Source organism: Gopherus evgoodei, chromosome 2, assembly GCF_007399415.2.
Source record: "Gopherus evgoodei ecotype Sinaloan lineage chromosome 2, rGopEvg1_v1.p, whole genome shotgun sequence".
Classification (NCBI taxonomy): domain Eukaryota; kingdom Metazoa; phylum Chordata; order Testudines; family Testudinidae; genus Gopherus; species Gopherus evgoodei.
In genome coordinates this window covers 236058765-236071326 of record NC_044323.1, presented here as the reverse complement: position 1 = coordinate 236071326, position 12562 = coordinate 236058765, and the positions used below count along the sequence as shown (strand labels likewise).

The following is a 12562-nucleotide window of genomic DNA, read 5'->3' as shown; positions in this document are numbered from 1 at the left end:
GCTCTAACCCAGGTAAGTCTTTAAATTTCCTTCCAGGTCAGTTCTCTGATTTCCTTCCATACCCCTCCCCACACCACTTATCCCATTTTCTCTCCAGTCCTTCCGCCATACATGGCTGGCATCATTATGCTTTGCCTCCAAAACAGGGAGTACAGTAACTCCTCGCTTAACATTGTAGTTATATTTCTAAAAAATGCTACTTTAAGCGAAATGATGTTACAGTAATCCAATTTCCCCATAAGAATTAATGTAAATGTGGGGGTTAGGGTCCAGGGATTTTTTTTTTGCCAGCCGAATGAGTATATACACACACACACAAGTTTTAAACAAACAATTTAATACTGTACACAGCAATGATGATTGTGAAACTTGATTGAGGTGGAGGAGTCAGAGGGTGGAAGAGGGTGGGATATTTCCCAGGGAATGCCTTGCTGCTAAATGATGAACTAGCACTTGACTGAGCCCTCAAGGGTTAACATATAGTTGTTAATGTAGCCTTACACTCTAAAAGGCAGCATGTATGGAGGGAGGAGACACAATAGACACATGGCAGTGGCTACAAACATTCCCTGCGGAAATTGAATGCAATGATGAACCCATGCTATCCCACTGGAGCGCACGGGGAGGAGCATGTGAGACAGACACACACCATGCATGCATGTGTGTGTGTGAGAGAGTCAGAGATGAGCTCTGCCCCTTTAAGATGCACATTGCTCTTCCTGCAAGCAGTGGACAAAGCAGGCAGCTGCCAAACAACATTATAAGGGAGCATTGTGCAACTTTGAACGAGCATGTTCTCTAATAGATCAGTGACGTAACAACAAAACAACATTAACTGGGAGGACGTTAAGTGAGGAGTTACTGTATAGGGCACATTGTCCAGTGCTAGTCTGCAAACTGGTCAGGAGGTAGCACTGAGTGTGTGATGTAGGGAGCCCCTACCTCTGAAAACATCACACCTACAGGGGCGGCTCTAGGCATTTTGCCGCCCCAAGCACGGCAGGCAGGCTACCTTCGGTGGCTTGCCTGCGGGAGGTCCCCGGTCCCAGGAATTCGGCAGCAGCCTGTGGGAGGTCCGCCGAAGCCGTGGGACCAGCGGACCCTCTGCAGGGATGCTCCGAAGGCAACCTGCCTGCCGCCCTTGTGGCGACTGGCAGAGCGCCCCCCATGGCTTGCCGCCCCAGGCACGCACTTGGCATGCTGGTGCTTGGAGCCACCCCTGCACACCTAAAATGCATCTGAACAATAACCACCTAGAATGACCATAGTAGGATGTCTAAAATCATTTCTCACATGACCTAATAAGGCACTGCTGTCAACTCACTGATTCAGTGAAAAGATATTAAAGTAGAACACCAAGTCAAAGTTTACTTACCAAAAGAAAAGTCCGTACTGTTCTTATTTTGTTAAGTTCAAGCAGAATTTTCTGTGCCTTCTCATGGTTACTACAGTATTCATCATAGATACAAAATCTGTCCTTCTGTAGAGACAAAGAATTACTTTGTATATTAGGTTTTTATTAAGGCCAAAAGACTAATATAAGAACACTTTTAGAGGATAGAAATCTAATGTAATCCTATTTTCATATCTAATTATTGTTTGAAATCCAACACTTCTAGAACTTTTAAATTCTACTTTTAATTAGAATTGTAAAGACAAATAGTCTGTGAACATCACTAGAGAATCTGCTGAGAGCTTCCAGTGGCTGGATTACAATAAATCAAACAGGACAACAAAGTGCACACACACCTACCCATTTGCAGACACTTGCAAGCATTTGCAGATACAATCCACATTTTTGAAGAAATAAAAGTGTGTTGATAGCATTTTTTGAGTCCTTCCATTCTACTGACCTTTAATCTTTTGTCCCACAATGTGCAAATGTCGACTTTAGCAAACAAAGGTTGAACCAAGCAGAGATACCAATTAGATTTTTTTTTTTGTTTAGGTCTGTGACAGTGTGCAAAGAGTTAGGCTCAGTCCTGACTGATTTAGTAAAGCTCTGTAACATTGATGCTCCTGGACTCAGACAGGAAAACAATGCTTCTAGAGAATAGTTGCAGCAGAAGATCTAGAATCATATCTGCTGTGATTTACTGAGGCACTGCTCTGCATTTTCTATTTCAAGGCAGGTAAAACAATAATAATAAATAGCAAGCAAGTATATTAATATGTACCTGAGAATTTTAATATTAAAAATGCTTTTAAATGCATTGTTTCTTGCAAACTAAACTCTCTCTCTCTCTTTTTTATTCTGCTTCCGGACTGAGTTTTAGATGTGTCACATCTCAACATGGCATTTCATTGTACAGGCTTCTTATTTTTGCCTGTGAACATAAATAAAAGTCCTACAGCCAAATTTTCAAAAGTGTTCCTTGAGGCCTTTATTCAGCAAAGTACTGAAACACATTCTTAAAGATAAGCATGTTCTTATGTCCCATTAACTTCAAGGTCCTTAAGAAAATTTCAGGTGGAAATCCTAGTATCTATGAGCTTGCACACTTGCCTGGTTGGAAAAAAAAGGTTAGTTATATAATCACTGGGTAAAATTTTACTATTTTAAATAAACATCTTCTGTGTTTGAATGAAAAATAAAATCAATTCAGAATAAGTAGTCTGAAAATTCCTAACAGTTCAAAGCTACAGAGGATGCTGAAAGCGAGTGTGCTGAAAACAACAAAGCTTGTTTATTCTACAGTGAAAAGAATGGGCAATGAATGTAAACTCCAAATGACCTTAAAGGAACCTAAATTATGCAATCAAGTCATTTTGTCCTCATGACTGAATATACACACATATCCCCATCGCATTAATTAATGAAGACAATCAGGAATAAGAAAAGTTAACTAAGAAGTTGTATTAAAGAATAGCATACAAAGTGAAGAAAGCAGATTCCCACTTCATGGTATGCATTAGGTTCAGGATGCAAACACCCCTCCACTAGGGTCAGGAAATCCTTGTGAACTGCAAGAATATCTTCAATATTTGAAAACAGCATCTGTAAAAGAATAAAACATAAATAAATATAAAAAGAGAACACAGAGAAGAAAAATGTGTGCAAGTAAAAACTAACCTTAACTGTTTCCTCTGTGATATTTTTATCCACTTTGGAGGCAGCAAACTGGATCATTCTCTGAAGGAAAGCCTGCATGAAACAAGACGACAATACAAATGAGGAAATGGTACACTGCTTTAATATAGGTTAGTTCAGAGGGAATAAGATAGCTTGTGCAAAAGTATTATACATTTTAATTAGTTTGTCTAATTTTCTTATGTTTGGGATATGGAAATAATATTCCATGAGAACGCTATTCAAAAACTTCACCCAAATACTCATTTTAATTAGTAGCTAGTAGCTTTGTTAATTTAAACCTGTGTGAAACTATGTCAAACAGATAAAATGAAAAAACTGTTAAAATACATAGCATAATATTAATAAAAGCCAAAAAAAATAAAATTTTCTTTCATTGCTCTGATTACTAAAAACAGTTAGACTCTAACATAGATAAATCTCTTCCACAACTTGAGGCTCAATCCAGTTCCCTCTGGAATTTTTCCATTTATTACAAGATGAGTTGAATTGAGCCACTAATTTCTAAATCAAAGCTGGTTTTAAACTACTATAAACAAGCATAAAATATACCACAAGAAGCCACTAAATTATGCACAAACCTCTGATGTATTAATAGCTGAACCAGCTGGAAGGAAAATTGATTTAAACAAGATGCTTGGTGCACAAGCTTGTGCACTGTGCTTTAGACTTCTTATATTTGGTCTGGACAAAAAACTGGAAACAACAAAAAACACCTGCAATGAGGCTCATTCCACAATTTATTTAATCATGTTTAAAGTAGCAAGTGTTTGTAATTAAATTTCTACAGATGAACTTCATTATCAAAAGGTACATTTTGAAGATATTTACAAACAAAGTTTAAAGTCTTAAAGCACTGGCTGTTCACATGGACATGCATATCCTTTAGTTATTAAAAAACTGTCACCACAAGTGTTCAAAATGTCATGTCCTTCATATCCGCTTAGCTCCAAGTCACTGTGCATTGTATACTGTATATGAACTCATCTAAATTCTAGTGTGGTGCAAATTCCATAGAGGATGCAATAAATAACCCTGCTAGGGGAGAAGGATAGCATTCACAGTATCCCTTTTTACTCTGCTATGCTTTATACATTTTAATTCCTAAGTGGTTTTTCTCTCTCCACTGAAAAGAGCTATGCAACTAGGAATATTTTTATTATTGAATGACGAAATAGACACCCCTAGATTTCCAAGATATAGAGAACACTTAAGTTGGAATATTGCAGGTCCATTCAAATGCTTAATACCAATTTTTATAGTCCTATTAAAAAACAAGCAAGCACCTTTCCTACCCATTTGTGATTTCTTTCTACCTCTTTATCAGTGTTAACTCTATCAATTAGATTTGTAACTGAGCACAGAATTTGGCCCACTGACTTTAAACCCTTTCTTACTACAATACATGAGTGACTTGCATGTACATTAAACACATTAAAATATATGCAGACTTCAGAGTAAATAATCTATACATGTCAGATCATTAGCCACAAAGCAACTAAGAAATGTAGCAAATGATAAATCAGGGAGCAGGTTGGAAAAGACAACTGCAACACAAAAGACAGATGCAAAAGAAATAAAAGAGCTCATGCTGTGTTTTATGTGAGATGCCTAAAACACCAGTGATGGATAGATACCATATAGGAATAAAATTCTTAGCTATCAGTTGTTTTCTGTGATTTGACCCAAACAGTGAAGATTTGAAGGTTGGCACTCATCTCTGTCAAAAAGGCATCAGCTAATACCAGAAGAGTTTTTTCACATATTTGAAGTATCCTGGGATCCTTATTCCTCAATAAATATTTCCTTCAATCAAAATATATAGTGAAGCTCGGTGAATAATTCAGAATGAATAGTTTACTCAACACTTTTTCCTTCCTGTTTGTAAAGTGTCCACTTGCAGCCTACAGTTTTTTTTCAAATACACTTGTTATTAAACATTCTGGAATAATTTCTTTGAATGATTCTTGATCTTGATATCTTGTGCGCAAGCAGCTTGTTGCAGCTATTTCATATTTGAAATTCAAGGCATGTTTAGTCTCCCTATTTCAGACACATTTCTTTTAAAGAAGTCTGTGATGTAGATGAAGGATCGTCCAGTGGTTTTGGGCACTAGCTTGTAACTCGGGAGACCTGAATTCAATCCCTACTCCACCACAGACTTCCTATAGACCTTGGGCAAATCACTTTGCCTCTCCGTGCTTTGGTTCTGTCTCAGTAGCAGCAGGGCAATAGTACCTGCCTACCTTAGAAAGGTGTTGGGAAAACAGCTATGTTAAAGACTAAGCAGTGCTATGAGAATGGGGCCATATGAGTACCTAAATTAGAGTACTCATGATTATCAATTTATTTACTGAAAATACTTTGCAATATATATATTTTTAAAGTCTTTTTTAAAAGATCACAGATAAAATGCATGGCCATTTTATTAATACAGAAAAGAACAATCTTATTTCACTTATAAACCTGCATGCACATATTAATTTTATCTACAGAAGAAGGGGAAAAGGTAAAGGAAAAAGATCACTTTAACTTTTACTCAACACTGCTGTAACATTGTTGTGACCCTATCACTTATGATATAGTAATAGCCGAGGCAAACTTGCAAAACTAAATATATTTTCTGCTAAGGAAATTTCCTGTGTATGTACATGGTATTATATTTGAAGTCATAAATCTACAGTACATAAACTTGTTGAATAAAGCTAGAAAGACTTTTTTATGTTGAAATTTAACAAAATCTGATTTTTTTACATCAATGATGTAACATGAAGTATTAAAAACTGTAATAACACAACCATAAAAGAGAGAATTAAATGAATATTGTAGGAGCATACCTAAGCTAACATGTTTCATAGTAGATTCCTCAAGTTCAAAACACATCAAAGTAGAAATATTTTCTTTTGCATTTTTTCTTAACATTCCTAACAGGTCTGTAGACATGCTGAGTAGTACAGAACACTGTTTTATTTCAAAACGCATTTTCACCACAACCATAGAGAACATGAAGAATCAAGCCTAGGGAAGGTTAATCTAGATAACTTTAAACTCATAAAGGTCTAGAGATGTTTCTTGAATCCTATTTGCCATACCTAATTCACTCACAGACATTAAGGCAATATTTGCATAATAATGTGAATTTTTGCACAGTGTAATTAATGTGTGTCAGATGCTAAGCCCACCACCACCACACACGCCATATAGCTATCGCTAAGATTTTCTCACAGAGGTTGTGGAAGTCATGGATTCCATGACTTCCAAAGACCTCTATGATTTCAGCCAGAAGGCAGCCGGGAGCAGCGGGGTATCTCCACCACCTGAGGTGGCGGGGCCCCCTGAACTCCAAGCCACTGTCAGTAGTGGGGGTACTCTGCAGCTCCTCGCCACTGCAAGTGGCAGGGGGACCCGCTGCCCCCAGCCATGATGGCTCCTCACAGCTCCCCGCCCACCACAGGGGGGCAGTGGTACCCAGTTCCTCACCATTAGGTGTGCCGGGAGCCATCGGGGGTGGGGTGGACTCTGCAGCTCCTGACTAGCCTCTGCAGTGCTGAGCTGTGGGGGACCCTGGAGGTCCAAGCTCACAGCCCCCCACCTCTCCTACTTAGCGACTTCCCATTTTGTCATTTTGTCATGCATATTTTCAGTAAAAGTCAGGGACAGGTCACAGGCTTCCATTCATTTTTCTTTATTCCCAGTGACCTCTCCATGACTTTTACTAAAATTATCCATGACAAAAATCTTAGCCTTACATATAGCTTTTGTTGGAGCATGTTGCCTTGATTTTGCCACAAAAAACAATGTTGACAGAAAGGGCTCAGACAGCACTAGCAGCTGTAGTAACCACTGCACACATTTCACTTCCTCCTCCCATTAACGTGTTCCAGCAGCGGAGGCAGCATCTAATCATGCTGGCTTCTGATACTAAACAAAAAGACTCTTCTTCTAGTAATTCACCAGCTGGGTCACCACCTGTTTCTCCAAACTGGTCTGCCATACTGGATACATTGTAAGCAGCACACAATTCACCAACCAAAGACAGTGATATTCTTAACTTCTTTCTACAATATCTAGCATCACCTTCAAAAATACTAAATTGTCCCAAGTCCCAGCTGGCCTATAAGACCAGAGGAATAGATGTCATTTAGCACATCTGCAATACTTTTCATTTCAGTGCTAACCCTTCATACACACAACTGACCGAATCCTGCTCTTGTCGATTTCTTCTATCATCCAAATAGTTCTTACTTCCCTAAGTCCTTCATTCCCATCTATCCTGTTTAAATACTACCATATTCATTGCCAAACATCATGACCCCTAATCATTTATTTGAAACCTTTGACAACTTCTCTTTAAATCCTTGCCCTCCTTCTCTGCACTGTGACTTTTTCAAAGTAAAGATCAACAAGATCTGTCATAACTCTAACTCTCTGATTTTCTCTGTCTCTCCTTTCTCCAGCAGCTATTTTATCACCTTCCTCCTATCACTGACAGTGAAGCTTCTGACTTTCTCTCAGATTTTAACCTCTCCACTGCACACTCCATTTCATCCCCTCCTACCCACTGACTTCCTTGGCCCTCACCCTCTGTCAGTTCTTCCCCTCTACAATTCAAGCATGTTCTTGTCTCCCACATCCTCTAAAATTTACCTCTTTCTTCAATTACCATCTCATTCCCCTTCTTCCTTCTACCTCCAGATTAACTGAATACAAAGTTTACAACCATTGCATTAAATTCCACTTCATCTTGGATCCCTTCAGTGTGACTTTCATCCCTCTAATACACTGAAACCATTCTAAGCTTGGTTTAGACAGAAGAACCTCCTCCAGGCCAAATCATAAAGCATCTATTCCAACCTCTTCTGTCCAGATGGCAAAAACGCTTGTCTGTGTCCTTATATCTTGTCTTGATTTCTGTAACCTTCATCAAATCTCGCTTCATTAGGAGCATTCACATTCTTGAAGTTAAATGTGCTTAAATGCTTTGCTGAAGAAGAATGGCATTATTCACCTACTTAAAGTTAAGTACATGTGTATGCGAATGGCTGAATCAGGGACTGGATGTCAGGCTGGATCACAGATGCAGCAGTACATTGAAACAGATTTTTAGGGTGAAATTTACCCATGTGCAGAGGGCTACCAGAAGGTGTATATATCACTTAAGCCTTACTTAATCAAGTGAGGGCTTAAGTGGAATTTAAGTAAGGTATAGGCCTTGTGCTGACCCAATGCACAGGGATGAACTTCATCCATTGATCAGAAGGTAGAGTTATTTTCTGTGTTTTATACAAAATGTGTTGAGATTCATACTAACACATTTTAACATTATTAAAGAAATAAACAAAGGAAAAAGCTCTCAGATTGTCTCTGAGTCTGCCACTGAATTTTCTTTTTTTCCCCATCTCTCTAAAATGAAAACTTCATGAGGGCAGGGACCTTTTAAAGATTTGGGTACATTGTCATCTCTTAAATATAAAATAAACAACAACATGGGTTCTATCTTAGTAAAGACTTCAGGATTTGGTCTTCTCCTTTCAAAATGATAGTTGATCAAGAAGCTGATCAGTATAACAAAGACTATAAAACAAGGAGAAAAATAGTTACAAAAAATGTGTCATTATATGGAAATTATTGACAAAATTTGGTTGTATTTATTTTGTGGGGATTTTCCAGTGAAAGAAGAGTTATTTTGGACCAACAAAATTGTTCACACATATATAACATTGATTCTGATCAGATATCACCTGCTTCTGCTAAGAAATGTTTACACTGAGAACAGCAATTACATTGCTCATAACACTGACAGTGAATCATTCAGAATTCAAATAAACAATTAAAAGTCTCAAAACAGAGGTTTGCTGTATCCATCAGAGGAAGCCAGCAGTTTCCCGGATTTCTAATATGCTACATTATTACTGACAAATCTAACTTAGTCAGTTCATTTATTCACATTACTGGCAAATCAAGCTGGAAAAACTGGAAAAACCCAAAGATAAATAGTAGGTCTCAAAGTAACAATACAATCGTGTTGAAGTGCAATTAGAGAAAGAAAAGTGATTATAAACATGGAACTTTCGACTTTGATAGATCTGTTCCCCATGTGTATTCAAAGTCATATCTGCATATGTTAGTGCCCAATATTACTTTTTACTATCTTTTGCTCCTGTTTAGCACTGCGTAGTTTACACAGATATGTGAAAGTGAGCTTGACTCTTTTCTGGCTCTCATATCACAGAATTTTTAACAGATATCCAATAGTAGAATCTTTATTATTGGTGATGACATATGAACCAAAAGAAACACTGCTCTACTTTCAGAAACAGGGCTTAGGGCTTGATCCCATTAGAGTTAAAGGTGCAGAATCAAGTCCATAGTTTGTAGGGCTGGCAGCTAGGAAAATAAAACAACTGTTTCTCCTAAACTGATCAAACTTGATATGGAAATCACTGCCAGACAAATAAAATGGAATCCCAAGCTGCCATTTGTATAGGTTCACCTTTCAGAGTATAACTGCACTTAATCAGCACATCTGCAATACTTTTCATTTCAGTGCTAACTTCCTTCACACACACAACTGACCAAATCCTGCTTTAGTGTACACATATGTACGCTAAACTTTCTTCTCATTATGCAAGCTTAGTTGTGAATATTGGCTTACTTCATGTTTAATATGGTTAGATGTAAATTAGGAACTCAAGTGTGTTGGATTTAAAAAAAAATACAAAAGTTTTGTCAAAACTGTAAATTACTCACACAATATTCAGGGCCAAATTCTGGGTGCCATTTGTATGTACGCATATGCCAGAATAAAAGACAGGCAGAGGGGAGCATGGGACAAAAGTTTTCTACCCCATAAAACCTCCAGAAAACCTGTTCTGTAGGACATTTGATAGGATTTGCAAAGGGGAACTCCTGAGTCTAGGGGCAGTGACATTGTTAGCCCATTTGAGGTTATACTTCCTCTGTTCTACCAATCACTGTATAGAGCACTTGTAGGTCAAACACATTTACAGATTTGGTCAATATATAAGCACAAAATAATGATATTTTTGCATGAAGCATTAATGTTTCCACAATTTGGAGCCATTAATAAGAAATAAATTAATTTTAACTAATTGCTGATTTACATATAAATACTGAGAAAATTAATTCTGTGATCAAAAACTAGACGGTGTAAGTCTGAAGAGAGTGGAAAGTAATGAGAAGTTTGTATTTTTTATACATGTCCAAAAGGCTGATTCTCAGCTATAAATGCAAAATGGAACTCAATCTTAACATTAAAATTGCACGATACTACTGATTCCATAAAATTCAACCTATAATCTTATATTCACTCAAATCTCTATGAATCACAAAGAATATTTTATAAAGGCACTTTCCAATATCTGACCAAAATTTTCATGTAGGATATGACTACATGGCTGTCTCAACCTCATATGCCTCATTCTCCTCATTCTCCACCTGAAATTCAAAGCCCCCTCACTGCTTATCCTTCCTCCCCCATTGTTGCCAAAAGCCCTCTCTAACACAAGCTAGCCTATGAACAAAAGCATCTCCCCGATGGATGACGTTCTGAATAATTATCACCACCTGTCTCCCTAATTTTGTAATCCACCAGTGCTATCATCACTATTCTACCCAACTACTTGTAGAACAGCTTAAATCAACCCCCCCAGATTAAACAGCCCACACATTTGGGAGCAAGAAGGTTGAAAGCTGGTTCTGAATTTTTCAGTTGTTACATCTGTGTCCTTATGTGTTAACTATCAAACTTCATTGTTTTGCCTCTAGAATCTTTAATTCTTTCACTCTATGCATAATATCACTGAATATTCTGATAATTGTTTTCTTAAGGGTAATTTTCTTTTTGTTAAAAATTTTACAGATTATTGCATAAAGTTTACATTTTCAGTGCATAAAGGCACCTCAAAGTCCATGCAGGTAGAGAAAGCAAGTTGAGCACATCCTCTGTATGTCTGCCCTGATAAAATAACAGGCCTTTGAATCCATTTTTTTGTAAGAGTTTGAAGTATTTAAGAAGGACCTCAGTGGACAACTAGCTCTTTTTCAGAAGGCAAGTCAAATATGTCAGTTGGATCTCTCGGTAAATAGGTACTCAGCTTTAAAGTAGCTTCAACTATAATTTTATTTCTTTAACCAGCTACAAATTCTTTGAAATGCTACATTTGAAGAATGCCCTTCTAACAGAAAAATGGAAAGAGTAACACAACCTAACTACTTTTTAAAATAGTCATTTTTAGAGCCATTGTACTGAATTTTGCACTACAATTACAGAATAAAATATTAGAGAAACAAGGTGGGTGAAGTATCTTTTATTGGACCAACTTCTGTTGGTGAGAGAGACAAGCTTTCTAGCTTTCACAAAGCTATTCTTCAGGTCTGGGAACATATAAGTACAGTGTTACTGTAAACCTATAAACAATTAAACAAGCCTTTTTAAAAATTAGATAAAATTTGTTAAAACTTAAAACTCAGGCATTCTCAAAGAATGCTGTTAACTCTTGGAACTTGAAATAGAGTATAATCTTGTGATCTGAGGCCAAACAAACACATCTGAATGTTATAAACAAATTGTCAAATATGAAAGTACTTTTCCCTTATCTTCAGGAAGCAAATTAAGTTTCTTCTCAAAACCCAAGCTGCATTAAGTGTAAGCAATAGCATCTGATAGTACTTAAATCTAGTATCATTTGTGTCAGATGGAGGAACTGAGATTGTGGGGAATTTCTCAGTAAAATCATTGACACCTATTGTTGGCTGGCAGTTTAACTCTTTCCAAAATAGCATGTAGTTCACACATAGTTGAATCCTGCACATCTTGGAATTAGAGATGGGTCATTACAAATACTTTTTATGGTAATACTCCTGCCCCCTAGTAGTTTGGACAAAATAGGTGTCAAATCTGAGCTGTTCCTTGTTTTAGTAAAAACCTGGTTCCTTGGCCTATCTTCTTGGAATGTTTCACCCAAATGTTGCCTGTTTTCCTTAGACAAATGATCAAGACTGGCCACTCTGAACTAATTCAAAATTAAACGACTGAACCAACCTCAAAAATGTAAATGGTTCTGCTGACAAATTGATCTTTAGATTGCCAGCTTAGGCCCAGATCCTCCACTCAGATCCACATGGTTAGACCCCAGAGCACACAACCAGCCCCATTGAAATCAGTGTGGTTTGGCACAAGCCCAAGAGACTACTCATGTGGATGCAATTGCAGTACTGAGGCCATAAATTTAAACAATCTGATTCCACAACCTCTTTATTTAAAAAATTCATATTGAAGTGAATCAGAGTTCTGCACACAAAACAACAGCCTACTTGTGCTAAAAATGTATTATCTAAAATAATTCATTGAATTTCAATTTAAAATGTGTGGTTTTTAAAAATGCTTTTTGGTAACAATGGGCTGGAGTTAGTGTATCCCCACTTACAAAAAAAATCACATTAGGGTCA

General features: G+C 37.3%; 1 protein-coding gene across 1 annotated transcript in view; it reads right to left on the bottom strand.

Moving 5' to 3' along the window:
- Window positions 1–12562, bottom strand: part of PREX2 (phosphatidylinositol-3,4,5-trisphosphate dependent Rac exchange factor 2) — a 307653-nt gene that overhangs the window by 213454 nt on the left and 81637 nt on the right. The window contains 3 exon segments of the mRNA XM_030553242.1: window positions 1376–1480; window positions 2876–2998; window positions 3074–3145. Of these exon segments, the coding sequence (XP_030409102.1) occupies window positions 1376–1480; window positions 2876–2998; window positions 3074–3145 (300 nt within the window).